This window comes from Sarcophilus harrisii, chromosome 1, assembly GCF_902635505.1.
Source record: "Sarcophilus harrisii chromosome 1, mSarHar1.11, whole genome shotgun sequence".
Classification (NCBI taxonomy): domain Eukaryota; kingdom Metazoa; phylum Chordata; class Mammalia; order Dasyuromorphia; family Dasyuridae; genus Sarcophilus; species Sarcophilus harrisii.
In genome coordinates, this window is record NC_045426.1 from 349,979,294 (window position 1) to 350,003,945 (window position 24,652).

General features: G+C 35.9%; 1 protein-coding gene across 2 annotated transcripts in view; it reads left to right on the forward strand.

Annotated features, from left to right (window-relative positions):
• Window positions 1-3,491: 3,491 nt before the first annotated feature.
• Window positions 3,492-24,652, forward strand: part of CCBE1 (collagen and calcium binding EGF domains 1) — a 332,621-nt gene continuing 311,460 nt past the window's right edge. Inside the window, exons 1-3 of one of the 2 annotated variants that reach the window (XM_031945901.1) lie at window positions 3,492-3,668; window positions 3,759-4,133; window positions 4,802-4,882. In XM_031945901.1, coding sequence (XP_031801761.1) covers window positions 3,973-4,133; window positions 4,802-4,882 — 242 coding nt within the window. In that variant the 5' untranslated portion in view covers window positions 3,492-3,668; window positions 3,759-3,972. Of the gene's footprint in view, window positions 4,134-4,801; window positions 4,883-24,652 lie in introns of both variants that reach the window. The other variant, XM_003759973.3, reaches the window with a different exon arrangement.

Sequence of the window (24,652 nt, forward strand, 5' to 3'; positions counted from 1 at the left end):
AACTTTTCTGCCCCCTAAGCTATAGTATTATTACTGCTTATAAATGCACAATAAATTTTCCATGATGATGGTAATAAGTATGTGTGTGTGGATCTGCTTTAGTTCTTTTTTAATACTACTCCTCAGCCTCCAGATGGTATCCAGATTTACCAATCATTCACTTTAGTCTGTATCTACAGTTCCCCTCTTTTGCAACCTTGCAACCTCCATTTAAAAATAATAAAACACAAATCAAAATTGTTTTTTTTTTTCTTTGTGTTTCATTAGAACATAAATTCCTTGAGGGCAGGGATTCTTTCTTTTTTGCTTCTTTCTGTATACCCAGTGCTTAGCCCAACCTTGCCATTTGGCAAGTGCTTAATAAATGTTTGTTGACTGATGCAGGTATGGATAACAACAACAGTAGCTAACATTTAAATAGTTCTTTAAGGTTTACAAAATGCTTATGATATGATATGACTTTTAAAAACTACTTTCTTGTAGGTTATTTTACTTTAATTCAAAGGCTGGGACACTACATATATGCCTGAAAAAATATTGTTTTATGATGCTTATTATCAATCTCCCAAACCCTTCTTTGTTACTGGTAGAAGAAAAAATACAAAGACTATGCATTCCTAGCAAGCCAAAATGTAATGAAAGGCAAATAAGCTAATTTTTAAAAATAAGGGAGCCAGTTATAAAAATATAGTTGTTTTGAAAAAATTAGAAGTTGATCCTCCTACAGATGGCCTCTTTCCTTAAACATATTCCTTAGACATAAAAATGTTCCTTAAACATTTCCTTAAAATCAAAAAATTAAGCACATTTTTTGAATGACCCCAAATAATACAATTTTGATAAGCACAATTTAGCTTCTTTCCTCAGGTGCCTAAATAGTTCTATGCACATTAAACTCTCATTTAGCCACAATCCAAAAATATCAGTAAGTTCAATTTTTATAGACTTATAAAATGATGGTTGTCAGGAACTTATTTCTTCATAAACACTCATTCTATAAAATCTTGAAATCGCTTTCAAAATATTATTAAAAAACTATTTAATCATGCTTAGTTTTAGTGCTCAGCATATTTTGGTATTCTAATTATTTATCAGTCACGTGGAGGGCCGCGGAAAGAAACTGAATTAAGAAGTGACAGACCTCTGCCAATAGCAGTCTTGGTGACCTTAAATTATCTAACCTATCCAAGCCTCAGTTTTCTTATCTGTAAAGTGGTTACAATACACTTTTCTTACATCCCTAAGAAGATAGTTCCTGTAAACTGAAATTTGAGAAAATTAAATGTGTAATCTTTTAAGAAGTAAAATACTCTAAATTTTAATGGATCTGCCACCTCATTAATGTGGCTCCCTTGCTATTCTTCAGACAGGATAACCTAATCTTCAGCTCCTTTCATTTTCTCTGGCTGTCTCTCATTATTGGATGTATTTTCCTCCTCACCTCTACCTCCATGCTCCTGATATCCTTCAAGTCCCATTTTCTGTAGGGAGGTTTTGCTAACCTCTTCAATTTTAGTGCCTTCCTTCTGAGATTGTATTCAATTCACTGTCTGTATCTTGTTTATACATTCCTATTTGCATGTTGTCTTTCTCATTAGACTGGGAACTCTTTGAGAACAGGAATTGGTTTTTCCCCCTCCTTTTCTTTATAGCCTCAATAATTAACACAGTGTCTGGCACATAGTAGGTGTTTCATAAATGCATGTTGACTTTACTAGAGTTGGGTATTCCCTCTCTTTGAACATATTGTGATTTCTTTCTTTCTCATGCTCAGAAATTTCATGATTGTGTTCTCTCATATCCAAAATGCTGTAGGTCTTTTATATTGGTTTTACATGTCAAGGGTACCAGTATAACAGTCAGGCTGTCTACCCTTTATTCTTGTTCCATAACTGGCGCACTTCCTTTTCCTGCTCATATATTTCTTGGATATTACCTTTATGTTTCTTCTTCTAAACTTTTCCCACTTGTGACTCCTTTTTGTCCAAGAAATTTGTACATAACTTCATGTATATAGCTTTATAAAATAGATATACAAATCAAACATTAATTGATAATAAATCATAATTTTTCATCTCCACATTCAGTTATAAGACTCTATATTGAGTTTCCATCCACAGTTTAAGAAGCTGGGCTTTGGCCTATTTTTATGCATGATAATAATAATAATGATTCTCCTAATAAGGTTAGCTGAAATTTATATAGCATTTTAAGGTTTGTAAAGTACTTTATACATGCTATTTTTACTCTCTGAATCTCATTATTGCTCTTCGATTCACTCACTACTCGGGTTCTTCAGACTAGTGTTTTAAGATTTACAACAATACAACATGAAAAGTATAGGCCAGACAGATTAAAAAAATATTACCTTTATAGTTATATAAAATTAGTAATTATAACCTAACCAAAATATTCAATAAGCAAATTTTTTTTCTGAATTATCCAGGGTATTAATCTTCTGCATAATAATTTACTCCCTGGGTCACTACCCTGGGATGTAGTTGGTAGCAGGTGAATCATAGTTTGAAAATTAAACATCTAATTCTTAACTTGTTTCTAAACTTTCCTTGGTTGTAGTTTTTGCTGGATATGAGCATCTCATTAACAGGTATGAACAACCCCTAAACAAAATTTGGAGATGTTAAAGGCAAGAGTTAACTGTCAACACATTAGGTTTCCAAATTAGAGGTGATTAACCACCACTATCATTATTGATAATACTGTTTTACAAGGTTGTTGTTGTTTTTTTTTTTTTGGATATCAAAATGTTATATAATTATATATTATATATATATACAATGTATATATATATATACACAAAGTATATACAATATATACAAATGTATATATATATATATATATATATATATATATACAAATATCACAATGGCATAAAATAATACATAGCATTAGGTAACAGTAATCTAACAGCTTCTTGTTCTTTGATCCTCTTTTCTAAGAGACCAAACAGCTTATATCCAAACCTATTTAAGGCACAGAACTGAGAAATTCTGCAAGAGGAATTTAGATTCCAAGAAAAACCTAATGAGTCCTAATTCCTTTTCAACGATTCTGAGTGATGAGTGATATAATTCTATCATTCATTACAAAAGAATTAGCAAAAATATCTCACTCAAAAGAAATATGAATGAAGATACAACGAAGAGGCTCCGTTTCAAGAGACTTGATGCAGGATGCAAACTTTTACCCTTTGCCTTTGCTGCTTGAGCAAAGAACTTCGAGAACATTTGCCGGGGCAAAAGCAGAGTACCTTCTCAATTTGGGGAAAGGAAAATATTCTGGATCTCGTTATTAGAAATTGACAACAGGGAGGAGGCTCATTAACCCTCTCTTCCCCTCCCCTCTTTCTCCAGCAAAAAGAAAATTTTCTTCTTTCTTCCTTCCTTCCTTCCTTCCTTCCTCCTCCTCCTCCTCCTCCTCCTCCTCCTCCTCCTCCTCCTCCTCCTCCTCCTCCTCCATCTCCATCCCTGGTTGTCTATGCCATCCCAATACAAAACACTGACACCCATTTTCTCTCCCTTACTCTTCTTTCCTTTCCTTTCCCTCCCCTTTCTCAGCTGAGGAAAAGAGGGGAAGAAACGGACTCAGCTCTGAACTCAGGTCAATCTGTCACTCAAGACCGAAGTCCTGGGAAAGACGCTCCGGCTGTACGCAGTTCCCATCCTAGGTCCAGGTTGCACCGGGCGGGGAAAGCACGATCGAACCCCTAATTCTGACCTTTCTCTTCTTCCCCGCAGCCTCCTTTCCTAAGCCAGGCTCCTGTTCTGACCCCCAGAGCTCTCCGGGCAGGTGGTGCAAACACCCCTGCTCTCCCGCGCCCCCTGCCGGAGGGAGAGAAGGAAAAGGAGGAGAAGAAAAAAAAAGAGGAGGAGAAAAGAGGAGGCTGCAAGGAGGGAGAGAGAAAGAGCGAGAGCCTGGGCGCCGAGGGGGAACTGCCCGAGAGTTTGCCCGATGGTGCTGCCGCTGCCGCCGCCGCCGCCGCTGTCGCCTCCTCCACCAAGTGGGAGAGGAGGGGCGAAGAGACAGCTGGGCAGAAGCCTGGGTCCCCTGCTTCTCCTCCTGGCGCTGGCACACACCTTGACCTACCGAGAAGAGTTTGAGGACAGTGACAGGTGAGCCCTGCCCTTGCCTCCCAAGCTGGGACTGCTGAAGCCCCAAGAAGAGCCTAGACAGCAAAAGCGAGCTGCGCTTCTATCCCTGGAGGCGGGCAGTGCAGTGCCTGGCTCCGAACCGGCTCCCAGGCAGTCCTAGCCTGAACTCCCTTGATGCAGTGGGTGCGGATTGTGCGCCTAGCACCCCGATTCTTAATGTGCTCTACTGCGGTGTCTGCATTCCCTTTGCGCTTGGGAGGCAGAACTCATACCCATTCAAATCCAGTTCGCGCTTTTTTCCGCGCGCTGGTTCACAGAATCAAAGATTTAGATTTGGAAAGGACATTAGAAGCCCTCTAGTTCAACCCCCCTCATTTTCCAGATAAAGGACTTGCCCAGGATCACACAGCAAGTAGATAGCAGAGTCTCCATTTAGAGCCCCCGGAACCCCTCTTTCCACAGTCCCCGTTCCTGACAGTAGAATAAGATTCTACGGTTTCTCCATCCGTAAAACTAGAGGATTGGATTAGATTACCTCTAAGGTCCCTTTCTATTCTAAATTCTGTGGACTGCAGCCCTGTTGGTATAGGGGATCCTCCTAGTTTGCCCTCACTCCTCCGCACACTGAGGTTGCCTGAGAATCTCCAGGTTCTGATTAAAGCAGGATTTTCTTTCCGACTTTCTTCCAGAGAGGTCTGTTCCGAGAACAAGATAGCGACCACCAAGTATCCTTGTCTAAAACCTACGGGCGAGCTCACCACATGTTTTAGGTAAGACTGCATTTACAAGAGGCTTTCACAGATTAAAGTATGCGAAATTACTGAGGAGGGAAGAGAGGTAAAGGAGAATTGGGGGTGGAAGTGAGGAGGAGAGACCTGGGACTTTGCGGTTGTTTTTTTGTGTGTGTCGCTTGGTATAAGTAAACTGTCGGTTGTGAGCTCACCTCCGTGAGAAGTTTCCTGTTGTGTTTATCTGAGTTAGGGGGCGGGGTGGGAGCCAGAGTTAAGCCGCAAATTGGACTACTGGGCTAGCGCCTATCGAGATCCCAGAAGTGTTTATCCCTATCTCGCATATTTGTGTGTAGTAGAGGTGGGGGCCGAAGTCGGGGGGGGGGGGGGGGGGGGGGGGGGGGGGGGGGGGGGGGGGGGGGAGGAAAGGAGTAGAAAGTTGAAAGTTTATGAAATAAAGTTGATTTGGGTTTTGAATGTAAACACTGGGGTATGGAGAAGATGAATGACTGCTTGAGCATTTGCTGTTTTGTTTTGAAAAATCCTAAGTCAACAAAGGGAAAATAGTAGGCACTTGGCTGTCTCTTGACCCTCTCTCCCGCTGGGACAGCCTCATTCGCTGTCTCTGCCTCTGCATTCAAGGTGCTGGGGTGGGAAGGAGTGTGCGTGTTGGGGGGGTTGGGGAACTACAGGACTATGGGTTGCTGTGTGTGTTGGATGAATCTGGAAAGCTTCAGGACTGTTGAAACAGCAAGAAGAGAAGCAGTTCATTGACTAGAAAGGTTGAGGGGAGGGATTGTCTCTGTTTAGGGTCTTGGAAATAGAAAGAGCTGAGTCTGCAAAAGCAAGACTTAGCAGGGTCTCGATGATTAGACTTTTTTTGTTAGAAGGCTTTTGATTGTCCTGGACCAATGGAATTCTCTCTTATGTGACCCTGGAGTTGCTGTTAGCGGAAGAGAAAGAAAATTATTTTGATTTGCAGAATCTAGCGTAATTCAGCATTCTCATGCTGAAATGAGAGGTTTGATGAGCATCAGATTACATTGAAATCTACCATATGCAAACTGACGAATTAGAATCTGAGCATCTACATTCTGCGGCCTTTTGGGAGTGAAAAATACTGCTTCTCGCCCTCTCCCTCTACCAGAAGATTAGCCCCATGGGTACTTTTTATTGGGGAAAAAGGAGGAGAAAGAATACTTAGCAAGACAGTGACCATGAAGGAGACTTTTTTTCTCTTCATGAAAAGACTAAACAAGCGTCACCAACCATTTATTGAGTACCTACTATATTAAATAAATGCAGATAACTATGTTTGGTATTGGGGTTAGAACGAAATAGAAGCTATAGCCCGTGTCCTTGAGGAACTTCGTGTCTATTGGGATTGACATAATACATGGATGAAAAGAAATTAGGAGACAAAGTATGGAAACATTTAAGTGATATGGAAGGAAGGAGATTTTCAACTTTCTCAAATCTGAAGCAAACAGAATGGCAATTTAGCTTAGAAATAACAAGATATGTATATCTTCTACTATCTGGTCTTTGATTCTCTATTAGATTCTTGCCCCATTTTTTTTGTTTACATTTTTGAACAATAGTCATTTCCAGATATGCTTCCTTCTCATCACTGAACTCTCCTTTTTATCAGAGTAACAAGTGGCATTGAGACTGTACCTGACAATATGTCAATATTTTGTGCTCTTTATCCCTTGACAACTTAATTTTTTTAAAGAGTAAGGACAACTGAAAGATATAGAAGAGGAGTTCTGTTTTGAAAATGTCATCTAGAGTACCTAATAGTAATAGGAATATTTGTGGATAGGCTGAACAATTTTCTACTTAGTATAGTCCATCTTTCCTTATTGAGAATGAGGGCATCCCTATCTTTGTTTCATGGTCATGCTATAATTAATTCCCCTCTTCTATTTCATAACTTTTTTTTATTCTAAGGCAATGGTTTTAACTAGAGGTTCATGAACTTGTTTTCACAAAATATTTTGGCAATTCTTCCAGCAGGATTGATTTCTTTTATAATCCAAAACATTTTATTTTATGCATTTAAGTTCATTCTTTGGAGAAAGGGTCCGTAGTCTTTATCAGACTGACAAAGGGGTCAATGATACAAAAAAGACTAATAATGTCTGCCTTAGAGGCAGATATTCAAATTTGATTTTGACTAAAAGTGTCTAAAATGAAGTGCTTTTTAAAAGCTGGTACATTTGTTTTTTGTTTTTTTTTTTTAATAGCCTTTTATTTACAGGTTATATGCATGGGTAACTTTACAGCATTAACAATTGCCAAACCTCTTGTTCCAATTTTTCACCTCTTACCCCCCCCCACCCCCTCCCCCAGATGGCAGGATGACCAGTAGATGTTAAATATATTAAAATATAAATTAGATAAACAATAAGTATACATGACCAAACCGTTATTTTGATGTACAAAAAGAATCAGACTCTGAAATATTGTACAATTAGCCTGTGAAGGAAATCAAAAATGCAGGTGGGTACAAATATAGGGATTGGGAATTCAATGTAATGGTTTTTAGTCATCACCCAGAGTTCTTTCTCTGGGCGTAAGCTGGTACATTTGAAAGAGTATTGAATTTGGAGTCTGGAAAACTTGTCTGAGACACTTAGTAGCTATATGACCCCAGACAAATTATAACTTCTGTCTCAGTTTTTTCATCTGTAAAATGGGAATAGGTACAGCACTTACTCCATAGGGTGGTTGTGAGGATCCGATGAGATGACATATGTAAAATGCTCTTTGCAAACTTTAAAGTGCTACATAAAAGAGGTTTGGATTTCTGGGTAATGTCTTTATATTGGTCTATGGATCAGGAATTTACATAGAATGCAATTCATAGTGTTTTTGGAAAGGGTCTCTGCAGAGTCTAGAGACCTCTGAAAATGAAAAAAAAAAATCGTTGTACCACATTAGGCTAAGCAGCAAGATTCAATGATAATTAAACACTTTCTTCTCTTAGTTATGCTTAAGGTAACTTTAAATATGGGCAGCATCACTGTGCAGAGGGAATCTTACTATTTACTCAAAGCAATTTTGCGAAAGAGTTTTGAATTCAACTATGAGAATTTTATATAAATCCTTTCCATATCTCAGTTTCCTCATTTGAAAAATGAGGAAATCAGACTAGACAATTATGCAGGTCTCTTCCTAAGTTAACATCCTGTGACTCTTTTGAAATTGTTGTGAGCTTAGAAGAGAAAGTACCTTATGATTAAAATTTTACTTCTTTTTATAGAGAATGGGTTAAAATCTACTGAGTGTGTGGACCTGTTTTAGGGCATTGTTTCCTAGCTTCAGAACTATAACAAATGTTTACCAGTTCACAAAACTTTTACTACCAAGAGTCCTTGCTTTTTAAAAAGTCTATAAATTGGTTCTCTTTTTTCCTTGCCTTCTTCCCATATCCTTCTTCTCCAAATTCTAAATCCTTTCCCCTTAGTTCCTCATTTTGCCTGCATAAATCAGCAAAAATCACTGGGTGGATGGTTACACAGTAGTTATTATAGATTTTTATTGCTGTTGTCCCTTTCAGTCATGTCCGATTCTTCATGACCCCATTTTGAATTTTATTGGCAAAGACACTGGAATGGTTTGCCATATCCTTACAGAAGAGAAATGAGGCAGAGTTAAGTGACTTGCCTATGGTCAGCAAATATGTGAGGTCAGATTTGAACTCAGGAACATGAATTCAACTTCAGGCACCCCTGTGCCACTTAGCTGCCCCTCTAGTATGGTTAGGTAACCATAGGTAATAATACTTGCTCATATTTATATTGTGTTTTAAGGTACACTTTCCATATAATCCTGAAATATAGGTAGTTGGGGATATTTCCTCTTAAGAATAAAGAAATTAAAACTCAAAGAATTTAAATGCCTTTATTTATTTATTTTCTAATATAGCTTTTTATTTACAAGTTATATGCATGGGTAATTTTACAGCATTGACAATTGCCAAATCTTTTGTTCTACTTTTCCCCCTCGTTCCTCCCATTCCCTCCCCCCGCCCATGGCAGGTTGACTAATACATGTTAAATATGTTAAAGTATAAATTAAATACAATATAAGTATACATGTCTTAACAGTTACTTTGCTGTACAGAAAGAATCAGATTTTGAATTAGTGTACTATTAGCCTATGAAGGAAATCAAAAATGCAGGTGGACAAAAATATAGGGATTGGGAATTCTATGTAATGGTTCATAGTCATCTCCCAGAGTTCTTTCATTGGGTGTAGCTGGTTCAGTTCATTTCTGCTCTATTGGAATTGTAAATGCCTTTATTTAATTAGTAACTGTGAAGGTCAGAATTATAACACCATGCCATCTGTATCCAGAGAGAGAGCTATGGAGAATGACTGTAAATCAAGATATGCTATTTTCACCCCCCCCCTTTTTTTCTTTTTGTGGTTTTTCCCTTTTGTTCTGATTTTTCTCTCCCAATATGATTCATAAAGAAATGTGTATTTAAAAAATTTATGTGCATGAAAAATAAAGAAAATAAAAAAGAATTACAACACCAATCTTTTGTTTCCAAATCCCATACTTTCCTCACTGAACAATTCATACCTCTTATAAATACAGTTAACTTTGTTTTACAAACTTGCTGATGTAAAATGAACGTGTAACCTAACCAAATAGTTGTTTCTTATATTATATAGAGTCCTCTCCTCTTTTATTTTCCCTTTCCCTTTGAGCTGCAGTCCTAAATGTACTGTATGTATATTTTATTCTTCTAACTAGCATTTAAGCTCCTCAAGGACAGAACTTGTCCCGAACCTTCTAATTATTCTTTATCATTATAGTACCTCCCATAATAGTTAGTATACACCTTGATAAATATTTGTTGAACAAATGAGTAAACCAGATTAAACAAGCATATAATGCTCAAAATTGCAAACACTAAGGGTTCTGACTTGGTTGTGTAATACATATCTATACATATCTATCTATCTATAGATATAGATATAGATATGTCAATGAAGACATTCATGGCTTGGCATATGGCAAAAATTTCTTAACATTTTTTCCTCAATAGTATTTGTTTTTCCAAAAGTAAAGATAGTTTCCAATATTCATTTTTGTAAGACTTTTGTTCCAATTTTTTCTCCCCCCCCTTCCTTCCCTTTTTCCTCCCCAAGATAGCAAGCAATCTTTTATAGGTTAAATATATGCAATCCTTTTTTAAAACTTTTTAATAGCTTTTTATTTACAAGTTATATGCATGGGCAATTTTACAGCATTGACAATTGCCAAACTTTTTGTGCCAATTTTTCCCCTCCTTCCCCCCCACCCCCTCCCCTAGATGGCAGGATGACCAATACATGTTAAATATATTAAAGTATAAATTAAATACAAAATAAGTATACATGACCAAACCGTTATTTTGCTGTATAAAAAGACTCGGACTCTGAAATATTGTACAATTAACCTGTGAAGGAAATAAAAAATGCAGGGAGGTAAAAATATAGGGACTGGGAATTCAATGTAATGGTTCTTAGTCATCTCCCAGAGTTCTTTCGCTGGGTGTAACTGGTTCAGTTCATTACTGCTCCATAGGAACTGATTTGGTTCATCTCATTTATGCAATCCTTTTAAGCATATTTCCATGTTTGTCATGTTGTGCAAGAAAAATTAGACCAAAAGGGGGAAAAAACACAAGAAAGAATAACAGACAAACAAAAGGAGAAAATATTAGGCTTTGATTTGATTTCTGAATGTGGTTGGCATTTACCATCCCAAATCTATTTGAATTGGCTTGAATTACCGAATTGTTACTATTTAGTTGTTTTAATCATATCTGACTCCAATTTGACTGTTGAGCCAAATCTATCACAGCTGATCATCACCTAATCTTGCTGTTACTGTGTACAGTGTTCTCCTGGTTTTACTCAATGTGATCAGCATCAATTCACGTAAGTCTTTCCAGGCTTTTCTGAAGTCAGCCTGTTCATTATTTCTTATAGAACAATAATATTCTATTACACTCATATATCATATCTTTTTCAGTCATTCCCCAATTGATAGGCATCCATTTAATTTCCAGTTTCTTTATGGCAAGGATTTTTAATCTGGGCTACATGAACTTGTTTTTGGTTTAATATGTTGATAACTGCGTTTCAGTATAATTAATTGTATTCTTTTGTATTCCTATTTTGTACTCTATTTTATGTATTTAAAAATGTTATTCTGAGAAGGGATACCTAAGTTTCAATAGTCTGTGTAAGGGGTGTAATGACACACAAAAAGAGTAAACTCTTTTAGTGTACGGTCTATATGGGTTCTATAAACAGCCAGAACAAGCAGATGAGTATATTATGATATTACTTATTTTGTGGCCATTAAAGGCTTTTCTAGAACCTTATTTTTCTGTATTCCAACTTTTGTAGCCTAAGTTAAAGATTTTATAGGGGATTTTTTCTTTTCATTTTTCCTATGTTAAATTTTCTTATTGTTATTATTTTCTAAGTTAAAGTGGTGTTTTCAGTTGGCTTCTGACATTTTTAACTAAATAAGGTACTGGGACTTTTAAGTTTCAAGTAAACATTTTTATGAGAATATCACATAAACTCCTGTATTCTCTTGGGATTTGGGAGCCCAGTTTTCTTTTCTTTTTTGAGCGAATGACTTATTTTAAATGTTTAAATGATTCCCCTGTATAATGATTAAAAATATACCTGCTTGCATGCCAGTAAAGTAATTTCTAATTCATTGGGTGCTTTTGTTAATATTTAATTGTTTTAGTCACATCCGACTCTTTGTCATCCCGTTTTTAGTTTCCTTAGCAAAGATACTGGGAGGATTTACCATTTCCTTCTCCAACTCATTTTATAGTTGAGGAAACTGAGGCAATAAGCGACTTGCTCAGGATAACACAATTAATAAGTGACTGATATTGTATTTGAATTCAAGCCTTCCTGGCTTTAGGCCCAGTGTTCTAGCTACTGTACTACTTTACCTTTTAAAATTTTGGCAAAGAAGTCTTTTCACCTCCTCTTTGTTTTATTCTATAGATGGTGGCTTACTATACCAGACGCCAAGCTGTCATTTTTGTATTAATGATAGAGAGGCTTAGGATGACACTTGACTAAGATGCATTTCGAGTATCCAAGTTGGTGATGGATACCGAATATCCATCTTTTCCTAGTCCAGAGACAGGAAAGCTTTTTAAAAACAGGAGAGATTGACCATTCCACAGTGGGACAGCTGCTCTTGTTCTCACTGGTTCATAACTAGACCTGTTTAACTTGAGTCACTAATGTGTTGCAGGTGCTGGGTTCTGGCAGGAGAAAAAGATTTCAGTCAATTTGATTGAAAAGAATGATAACTTCCCTTAAAGAGAATGTGCCTGAATTCACAGCTGAACCATAATTGTACTAATGTTCACAATGATAATTGTGCTAATGCTGACTTTGAAGAAGGGGATCACAGTTAAAAGGGAGAGGTGGCAGCCTAACTCTCGCCTTTTCAATTGAACCCAGTTGTTTGGAGTTAGCAGTTGGGGCCTGTTGGTGAGAGGCAAGGTAAGTATCACTTTACACACACATTCTCCACGAAAAAAATAGGAAGTTATTGCAAACAAGTCAGCATGGAGCAGCTCCACAAAGGACAGCCTCTTGCCAATAGGCCCTTTGGGATGGTATCCAGTTGCCAGTTCTAAAAGTTTCTAAAGTAAGCGGCTTTTTTTTTTTTTTAAACAATTACCACCAATGAAACATAGATGCAAGGGAAGGGCTACCTACCAGGGATAGTCGAGGTTGTTAAAAAAGTCTGAAGGCATTTTCTTCTTTAGGGAATGTTTATATTTTGCTCCATAGCTACCATTTCAGTGATACTTAGCTCTCTACCTTTTCAAATTTTGTCACCTTCCCTGCTTGGACAGAACCTGGTGTATTAAGAGTCTGCCTACGATAATGGGCATGGCTAAGAATTCAGAAAATAGGCAGAGATCTTTGTTCCATTTTTATTTTGTTTTTGTTTCAAGAAAAAAAGCAAACAGCTGTAACATCTGCAGCCCCACTTTTGCCAAGCTCTCGGTCCTTACTTTTCCATGAAGCAATTTAGAACCTTTACAACATCAGAAAGAATTTCAATTGATTTATATACAACTCCTTTAGTCAACAATAATGCCTTTAAAGCCAACTTGTAATATTTCCTGGTATTATTTCTATAACATGTGTGCCACACATTGGTGGTTTAGCTACTAGGCTTCTCTTCTCTGAATAGCTCTTGTCCAATAGTGGCTCTCTATGGGATCTTCAAGTTTAGGTCTGGATATAGTAACTACTCAGCTGCCAAAAAGAAGAATAGTAAATAGTAAAAGTCTAGAGAAGAGGACTGAATAGTATTAATTAATTAAATTCTATAGCAGATTGCATTTTTATAGTTAGAAAATTGAAAAGATCCCACAAAGTTTTTGATAAATCAAAATACCATTTTAGTCTCTTCTCCATTATGGAATCCCCCATTCATTAATTAAAAGTCATATGAGATTCTCTGAAAGACATAATAACAGCTTTGATTATTAGTATGAATAGAGACAAAAAAGAAAGATGCATGTTCATCAAAAGAGTTATCAATTATCAGTAACTTAGGTAACTATGTGGTGCAGTGGATAAAAATACTGGACTTGGAATCAAGAAAACCCAAGTTCAGGTCTGGTTTCTGACATTTACTAGTTGTATGACCTTAGTATCTGTCATCCTTATATTCCTCAACTGTAAAATAGGGGTAATAAATAGCATCTACTTTTCAGGCTTGTTGTGAGGATCAAATGGAATATTTCTAAAGTGCATAATACAATGTTTGACATATAATAGTTGCGAATTTATTAAAAATGCTTGTTCCCTTCCCCTTCCATGAGCATATAGCTTATCAACATAGAGTTAATGGATGATGAATTCTTTGTCTGTGACAGTCCCTGTAATATAGAAAAATAATGGTCCTTGACCTTATGTAATCCTCAGCTGCTTCTATAATGATCATGTTGAAGTGATAGAAATGGAGTAGTGACTCCTAAGATGCACTTTTTTTCTTCCAGATTTTCTTTGAGCATCAAGGAAATAATGTATATAAAAACAGTTGGAAAAATGGAAAATTTTTTGTGTACAAAATATTCTTGTTACTGATAGGAGCATAGTAACAGCGTACTCTGAATGTTCTGCATGTCAAAGCAAAGGGACCTGCATTTGCCTTTTGGTAAGTCCAGTTGAGCTTTTCCTGTTGCTCAGGCTCAGGTGGACTCTCAAGATTAGGCAGTAGGAACAGCCCTGGCTACTTAGATATTAGTAGGTTAGGGATATCACTGGAGTGGGGATGTTTTTCATGCTTATATTGTATGAATATTGTATGAGAGCCATGTGTCCTGGGCATCGGCTCTTTTCAAGTAAGATTGTACAGCTGATCCAGAGTTACTATCCAAGCCTGACTGGATCCAGAGTTACACAGAAAATAATTATACTATGTGTGATTACTTTTGTTCGCTGGCTTTTTTGTGCAACCCTGGTAGCCGCATAGACTACTTAGTTTCTTAAAACAAGACCAGCATATTTCTGACAAGAATGAGAGAGATATGTGGGTGGGAAGAAAAAATATTGATGGAAATAAGCAGATATAAAGGAGTTAAAGCAAATAATATTTTTTAGTGAGTAAGAGAAATGGAAGATGCAGTGAAAGTAAAGCCATTCTTTGAGAGGCAACTTGGTAAAGTAGATAAAAGGCCATCTTTAGAGGAGAAAAGATTTGGATTTAAATCCTGATTGAGCGACTCTGCTAGACATGTAACCTCTCAGTGCCCTAGGCAATTCTTTAAGACTCCTACTGATATTCATCCACAGTGGAAGTTATTGTATGGACATGCCCTACATAGGTGGGAGAAAGACAGACACAGAGACAGAAAGATACATACACAGACACACAAAGACAGACACACAGACAGACATACAGAGACGGAAAGATACACACACAGACAGACACACAGAGACAGAGACACACACACAGACAGAAAGACACAGAGACACAGAAGGACAGAGACAGACAAAGAGACAGAGACATAGAGAGACAGAGAAAGAGATAGACACACAGGGACACACAGAGAGAGACAGAGAAACAGACAGAGAGGAAGGGAGAGGGAGGAGGAGGAGGAGGAGGAGGAGGAAAGAGAGACAAACACATACAGATAGAGAGGGAGAAAAACACAGAAAGACACAGAGATGGACAGAAACAGAGAAGACAGGCACATACACACAGAGAAGGAGTGAATGTTTATTGTAGAGTACAGAAGAATGCCTTGAGTAGAATGGGGTGGGGGAGGAGAGGGAGGAAGAAGAGAGGCAGGGAACAATCTTGAACTTGGGTTGAATGATAAAAGAGACCCCTAACAGAACTATTGGACTTAGAGACAGCCCTTTTGTCTTGGTTTTGCCTTAATTGATTTGAATTGAGACTGTTCTCAGTGACAGTGATTGTTGAATCATTTGTGTTTTTGTAGATTATGAATATAAACTAGAGCTGTAATCTGGGAAGAATGTTCATATTCTGTCCTTTTCTATATTACAGGGACTGTCACAGACAAAGAATTCATCATCCATTAACTCTATGTTGATAAGCTATATGCTCACGGAAGGGGAAGGGAACAAGCATTTTTAATAAATTCGCAACTATTATATGTCAAACATTGTATTATGCACTTTAGAATAACTTCTGGCTATCTTTGGTAACATTTCTCTAGTGGGGTCCATACTATATGAGTGTGGAGACCCCAGAAATTGTCCCAGAATGCATTTAGGTATAGAGCCCGAATTCCATGAAGTTCACTCAAGTAAAGTCCTTCTCCTCATATTCATATGGAATTGCCATTCTAGACTGCTCACATCACATGTGTTCATATTTTATTTCACAGAATCATCTCATTTGAGGAAATAAGTCATTATCTTGTGGTAAAAAATTGTAACTTAGAGTAGCAGTTGCCTTCCTCAAATATGAGAGGTGTCACAACCAAGTTCAAGTTGCACTCTAAAAAGCATCCTGCTTTGGGAGCAAGATCATTACCAAAGAATGTACCAGGGACTACTCAGGCACAAAGAAATTTGTGTCAGACTCCAGAATGCAATGCAAGAAAATTTCATTTATGACTAAGAGAATTCAGGAGAATTTTAAAAGTTCAGCCAAGGAAAATAGATTCTTATAAGACAGTATGCATGTTGATTGCACTTATATAACCTATTAAATTGTTTACTGTCTCAGGGAGGGGGAAGAGGAAAGAGGGAAGAAGAGAATTTGGAACGCAAAATTAAAAAAAAAAGTGCTAAAATAGTTTTTACATATAATTGGGGAAAATAAATTGAGTAAAAAGAGACAGCATACACATTTCTTCCTGAAACAATTTCATTTCTTTGGCTATGTTTTGGTATAATAATTTTCATTTTAGATGTAGGTGATAATCAGAAGCAAGAAAAACTGTCTGTGACTTTGGTGATTGGTCTTGAGGTTTTTCTGTTAGCAGTGTTAGGGTCAAGTTTATAAAAGCTTATTTACCTTTTTCATGGCTGAATACATCGCAAACCTATGTCACTCAGAGCCTATATATTCTTAATTTACATAATATTTTAACAATATATTATATAGTTTCCCAACAAGCTAGAAAATAAACATATTATTTATATATTTATGATATTTATTTATATATTTAAACATATTTTTATATTTATAAATATATAAATGTTTATATATTTATATAGTATTTTTAGGTACTATAGAATACTCTAAAGCATCATCATTTCATTTGGGCCTCACCATAAGTAGTGAGGTAGACACTTCAGGTATTACTATTTTCCTTTTACAGATAAGGAGACTGAGGCTTTAAGAGGCTAAGACTTGCCCATGGTCACACAGATAGCAAGTGTTAGAGGCAAGTCTCTGGTGACCCCAAATCCAATACCTTCTCTAAAATACTAGAGGTACGAACATTGACATTGCCTGGAAGTAATATAACACAGCACATATATTTTAAGTGTTTACTATGTGCAAGACACTGTATTAAATACTGGGAATAAAAAAGGGCCAAAAGATAGTTCCTGTCCCCAACTCACATTGAATGGGAGTGATAAAAAGCAAAATACATACAAATAATACAAAAAATATGTATATGTAGGATAAAACAGGAAATAAATAATAGAGGGAAGGCACTTGAATATGTGTGTGTGTGTGTGTGTGTGTGTGTGTGTGTGTATGTGTGTATCCTTTTCCTCTTTCTTTGATCTCTTTGGGGACTACAGGAATTTTCTTCCCAGTTGCATTGCCTCTTTCCCATTTAAAAGAAAGAAGAAAAACATAACCCTTCTAATAAAAATGCATTTGAATTTGTTTGCAAAACAAACTCCCACATTACTATGATCAAAAAAATATGCCTCTTCTGTACCTTTAATCTATCATCTCTCTGTCAGAAGATGGGTTAGATAGTTCATCTGGAATCCATTGGTCAAATTTTTAAATCTATCAAAGTTGTTTGTCTTTCACAATATTGTTATTATTGTGTAAATAGTTTCCTGGTTCTGCTCACTTCAATTTACATCACTTCATACAAATTTTATCAGGTTCTTTTGAAAGTATCTTCATGATTTCTTACTGCTAAATAGTATTCCATTAAATTCTATTAAATATCATAATTTGTTCAATGATTTCCTAATATCCCCTCCTTAATTTCTAATTCTTTGACACCATTAAAGAGTGGTTATAAATATTTTCTGTATATATGGGTCTTTTCCCTCTTTATTGATCTCTTTGAGGACTATAAGAACTTTCTTCCCAGTTGTAAATGTGGGCTCAGTGACTTATATACTGAAACACTTGCTTTCAAATGTTGCCTAAACTCTGGGTTTCAACCCCATTTGGAGTCATGTAACTGAATGTGAGGGTCATAAAATTATGATTTATTATAAATAAATATTTGATTTGTATACTTATATATTTAAGGTCAGATTTTAAAAAGAGGAGTTGTTAGTGGAAAGAGTTTAAGAAACCCTGTATTATATAATTGTGTTATTTTCCTTGGAACTTCAAACAAGAATACATGCTTTTTTTTTTCTAGATATGCTATGAAAATCTATGCAAGCAGTGGTTCCCCTCCTTAGATATCCCCTCTACACTGTTCTGCCCCTACTAAAAAATTTGCAATAAATTCTTCAACTCTTGGTGAGCACAAGATTCCTGAATAAAATCTGTGCTATACAAAAAGAATATGTTTGATTTATGATTATATAATTTTGCCTCAGAACTTATATTTACCATTGAGTCACAAATCAAACAATCTCCATAAATATATGCATATATGTATATGTGCATAAACACCCCCCCCCCATGATTTCAAGCTCATTTTCAAAGTGATATAGCTGTGATTGTAAGTAGAAGAGAGGCAGAAAATATTGTGAATGAAGGAAAAGTGTTAATGTTTTCATTCTAAGGGTAGATCTTGAGTATGACATCAAAAGATATTTTTGAACAAAAAGAAGGCAAATTACAACTCTAGTTTTAGAATGAGAAATGACCTTGGAAGTTGTATAGCCCAATCTACTCAGTTTATGAATGAAGATAATGAGGCCTCTGATGACTTGTCAGAGGTCACACAGTTATTTAGGAAGATCTGGGATTCAAACCCCAAATTCTCTAAAAAACTATTCCTCTTTCTATTGCTGGTAGCTGGAAATTGTACTCTTTGACTTTTTTGTTAAATAATGAAGACCAAATACTATTATAATCGGCTTTATACTTTCCAATATAGAAAGGGATTAGAAGGGTTACTTTGAGCTTAGAAGTTGGATTAAAGACTTTAAAGAAAAAGCATTATTGATATATTTTTTGAACATTACAATAATTTCCAGCCCATTATGTACCTTTCATTTTTAATGAAAAAACAAACAGACAACAAACAAACCTAAAACCAAAAAACATTCTAAGTACATCTGACAGTGAATGTCTATGTCTGTACTCATAGTTTCCCACTACTTTCCTGAAAGGAGAAAAGAGTGTGCTTCATCTTGTGTTCTCCAGGTTCAAGATAAGCATTACGATGAGAATTTAGTTTACTTTAAATGTTCTTTTTTTGTTTACATAATTGTAGTTATTGTGGATATTAATCTTTTAATTTTGTTTACTCTTCACTAGTTCATGTAAATTTTCTTGTGTTTCTCTGAATTTCTAAGATTGAAAAGAGATTTTTAACAAGAGGAATGAATAGTCCAAAAGACTTTGCTCAATGCAGTTTGTTCAGTCCTTCTGAGGTCTGATTACTTCACTTCTCTCTCTAAGCTTTCTCCCAGGACTTAGATTATTCCAAAACACCCTTTCTATTGATTAAAGACACAGGTAAAGTACCGATAAGTACAAAGATATTTACAGCAGTACTTTTTGATGTAACTCAGCTATAAACAAAGCGAGTACCCATCATTTGGATAATGGCTGAATAAATGAACATGATGGAATATTGTTGCTCTATTAGAAATGTTGAATATTTGAGAGCCAGATGGTGGAATGGATAGAGCACCAAGCCTGGAAATCAAGAGGACCTGATTTCAAATCTGATCTCAGAAACTTGATACGTAGTAGCTGAGTGACTCTGGCTAAATCACCTAATCCCAACTGCCTTCAAAAATAAAAAAAAGAAATGATGAATACGATGAATTAAGATAATTTTAGAGAGATACTTATGAGCTGATGCAGAATGAAGTGATTAGAAACAGGAGAACAATTTACATAATATCCATAATAATGTTAGGAAACAACTATGAAAACATTCAAAACTTTGAAATTATGACTAGGAGAGTAGAAGGAATTATGACCCTCCCCCCATTGCTTGGCAGTGAAAGGATGGGTTTTATAAATTTAGAATGAGACAGATGTTTTCAATACAGCTGTTATATTGATTTATTTTGCTTGATTATTCTTGTTACAAGTAAGGCCTTCTATAAATAGAAGGTGAGGTGAAAAGATGAGTTAGTAGATAGTGATACAGTGATTATAGTGGATATTGAGACTTGAAAGGAGGAGAAAAGAACATGAATAAAACATTTTTAAAAATACAAAGAATGCTTATCTAATAAAACAGGATAGTTTTGTGACTGTCATCTTTAAATTAATACATACTGTAAAAATGTATACTGTAAGTTTATACTTCCATGTACAATATTCTGTTGTTCTTTGTCTATTGAAACATTTGTTTTTGTTGATGGTTAATAAAAAAGAAAAGTTTTTGAAAAGAGTAAAAAATGAACTCCATCCTTGTTTTCAGATTGCCTTCTTTTAATTGAAGAAGCTCTCCTTATCTTACTTCTACTAAGGAGCCTTGTCTGGAAAACAATAAATTTTTTAAATTGTCCCTTTCACAATGGCAGAACATATGCTTACCTCCTTGATGATGACACAGTTCTGGGATGAACATTCATTGGTTTAGTTCAAAGCCCTCTTGAGCATTTGATTGTATCTTCTTTATCCCATTGTTGATAGTGATATCTGTCCTAAATCATCAAGCCCCAGACAGCTCTTCATATTGATTCTCTTTCTCACTTTTGCCTAGACCAGACACAGAGAGATGCTTAAAACATTTCTTGTGGCCACATTTTAAGAACTTGACTTCTAGAAGAAACTTGTTTGTACTGACAAAAACAAATCAAAGTTTATGGCAGTCTTGCATTGCTAGAGAAAGAAACCTTTGTGGAGAAGCTTTAATTCTTTCTACCAGGTTACATGAACTACTTGATTGGTGTGGCAGTATTTTTTGGCAGCCAGCCCAAACTTTGTGAAGAAAATTATTACATTAGGAATAATAATCAATTTAATCACCTGAACAATGGACTACATTTGCATGAAATAAAAAAAGAACAAAAGCAAGAGACTTGTTCTTGTTCTATCTGAACCCCATTTAAAAAAAAGGTGAGAAAAATGAAATGAATAATAAAATTTCGTTTGAATATGCACATACTCATGTATGTATAGATACCTACCTAATTTTAAGATTTTCAAAGTACTTGTACACAAGGTACGTTTACTTCATTTGATATCACAACAACCCTTTGAGGTTACTGTTACTGTTGGAGTTCTTCCAGTGATTCACAGTGTCAACTAAAAGAATTCAGGACTCAGGCCATTACCAAATCAAGTAAAGGCATTTATTGAGATTTATGCAACATAGAACAATGGGTAATGGACTTAAGCCTGTAGCACAAGAATTGTTTTACATAAGGAATAACATCATAAATTGTGAGGCTAAGAAATCCTGAAACAGATTCTGTCTCTGGGTGTGGAATCCGGATGAGGGAGAGGAAAAGGAGAGACAATCTTTTTTTAGTCTGACTGATGCTTAGCCATGCCTGTAGCTATTGAGCAGGACCTGGCCACCTCCTAAGCTCCTCAATAATAATTTTTCTTGTCCAAATTACCCTTGAAAAAAGATTTGTGATATCCCCCAAAGCATAGAGAAATGGGAGCAAGGAGCTTTTGTAAATTGTCTCCTTTGTTGCTGTGGAACCAGAGGCACTATGTCATGATGCAGATGTTTTAAGTGCTGTTCTCCTTCTCTCCCCCCTCCCTCCTATTGCTTTTCTTTCTGTTGCTTTCTTTGAAGATCTGTTGTTCCACATAGTAGGGAAAGCAGAGCGTGAACCATCAATTTCCTCCACTTGGCAAAAGAGCCATAGTCTTATAGAGACCTCCCACTACTAGAAAGGAAAAGTAACCATTTCTATTCTTAGGGAGTCATTGAAAGGAAGCAAAATTTTTTATGAGGAAAAATGCCACAGCCAATGAAAAACTTCCCCTTTTTCATTCTGTTTAATATAACATCTTATTTCATGTCAACATGAACTTGGTATTCTTTGTTTGGTGTTTACTAATATTTATTATCAGCTTACATTCCAACATGTGTATATCTTCTTGAATTTATTTATATTGTAGACAAAAGCTACTCTTTGAGCAAGGTTTCTCTCAGGGTGTATATGGAAGTGCTTCCTTTTTAATTATCTCTGCTATTTTATCCTTGCTAGGAATGTTTCTCTTTATTGTTTCTTTTTAAAAAAATATTATTTTATATCTTCCAATTACACATAAAGACAATTTTATAATAGCTTTTTATTTTTCAAAATACACACAAAGATAATTTTCAACATTCACTCTTGCAAAGCCCTGTGTTCCAAATTTTGACAGCAAGTAATCCAATATAGGTTACACATGTGCAATTCTTCTAAATATATATTTCCACATTGATCATTCTGCACAAGAAAAATCAGCTCACAAAGGAAAAATGAGAGAAAAAAACAAGCTAGGAAACAATAGCAGCCACAAAAAGCTGAAAAATACTATGTTGTGATCCACATTCACTCCCCACAGACTTCTCTCTGGGTATAGATGGCTCTCTCCAATACAAATCTATTGGAATTTGCCTGAATCACCTCACTGTTGAAAACAGCCAAGTCTATTTGAATTGATCATTATATAATCTTGCTATTGCTGTGTAAAATGTCTCTTGGTTCTACTCACTTAGCATCAGTTCATGTAAGTCTCTCCAGACCTTTCTAAAATTGTCTGCTGATCGTTTCTTATAGAACAATAATATTCCACTACATTCATATACCATAACTTATTCAGCAATTCCCCAACTGATGGTCATCCATTCAGTTTCCAGTTCCTTGCCACTACAAAAACGGCTGCCACAAACATTTTTGCACATATGCATCCTTTTCCCCTTTTATGATTTCTTTTGGATACAGACCCAATAGAGACACTGCTGAATCAAAAGGCACTGTAGATAGCCCTTTTAGCATAGTTCCAATTGCACCCCAGAATGGTTGGATCAGTTCACAACTTCATATATTAATAAGACAATTTTTAAACATTCACTACCATATTAACATAACATCATATTTAACATAATTAACATAACATCCTCTCTAACATATCATTTTCCTTTTCTGTCATATTAGCCAATCTGATAGATGTGAGGTGATACCTCAGAGTTGTTTTAATTTGCATTTCTCTAATCAATACTGATTTTTGAGCATTTTTTCATATAATTGTAGATAGATAGCTTTGAGTTCTTCATCTGAAAACTGTCCTTTATCTGTTAATTGTATTCTCCTTTATTTTTGCTGTGATAGTTGAGGGGCTATATTAGCAGCACCCTCATCCCAACTCTCAGAATTAGTTTCCTAGATAATGGCTACTCCAGGTTCAAGCTACATTTTGGTTCATATCCTGCAACCAGCATTCCCTCCTAAAGCTCCTGCCAGTGTGTTTACTGTCAATTGTCAGGCAAAGAACACAACTAGTTCAAAGCAAAGGCATTTAAAGAATGTTGTAGGAAGAAAAGTAACAATATAACATTGCCCCAATAAGCCTGAGTAGCACTGTCCTACAAGTACTCCAGTAGCTGTGGTAAGAGTATACACCAGTAGACAACAGACACTCAAGGATATTCATGTAAGGTTCTTTTCAGAGAACACAGGACTTTGAGGGGCACTCTTATATAAGTTATTTTGTGTCTTACATGTATCAAGTAAAACATCAAAAAGGATCAATTATTTATATTAATTCGCTAAAATTATTATAGATTTGAGAGAAAGGGTTTATGTTTTTATTTTTGAATCATTCAAATTTCTTTTTTCCCGGGCCGATAGCAGTCTCATTGTTACAAAGAAGAGCTTCTATTTTAGTTTTCATTTATATTAATGGGCAATACATTAGTTGGCATCTTGACTCCTTTCTTTTCCTTACTGATTGACCTCCTTTCCTTTACCTGAGTCTTAGCCCGAGTTATGTTTTATCCAGGCTGTGGTTGTAACTTCAAAAGAAAAAACTGAATTTCTGCTGGTGCCTTCGCTTCTTATTTGATGTTGTTTTAGACAAAATAGAATCCACAGAGAAGTGAGATGTTATTAATTTTAATTCATGAGAACATAAATTGAAACTCAATGAGATCTTAGAAGCTTTGTCAGATCCCCTAATTTTATAGTTGAAAAAACTGAGGTTCAGAGGTCATGTATGTTGTAAATAGCAGAACCTGTATTTGAACCCAGACCTTCTGGCTCCTTATATGATGTTCTATGCACTGAATTATGTTACTCATTGTACATAGTTGTACTCCATTCCACTCAATTCTCATTGAAAGATAAGAAAAGGTGACTTTGTTTTCTCTCAGAGTCAGGAAGTTTCTCAAGACAATATTATTTCCAGACATAATTCTTGGAGTAGGTTGTGAGACATCGAAGCTTCTTTTTGTTGCTAAAGAAAGATTATACTTTTTAAACAAATGTTATAATCATATAATATAAAAGCTGGAAGGGTTCTTAGAATTCATGTATTCCAAGTACCTCATTATGGATGAGGAAAGAGTTTCAGGGAGATTGGAGTGACTCACCCAAGATCACACAATTAGTAGCAGAGCCAGGAACTGAATCCAGATCCATTAAGTCTTAGTGCAATGTTCTTTCCAATGTGTCATACTAGTATGTTCAAATTGGAGCAAGACTCAAGAATGGAAACAAGCTTATTATTGTTGTTTTTGTTATCACTTGTTATTACAATGCTGTTAATAATATAGCCAAATTTGGGAGGAAGGCAGGAGTCTTCCATTTTTGTTGACTGCTGGACCCCTTTGATGGTTTGGTGAAGCCCAAGGACCCCTTCTTAAGATAAATTATTATTATTTGAATAATTGAAATGAAAGCTAAATTTCAGTTAGAAGTTTGTGAAAATTGAGATATATTTTCCCCCATCTAAATCTATGGACCTTTTGAAAT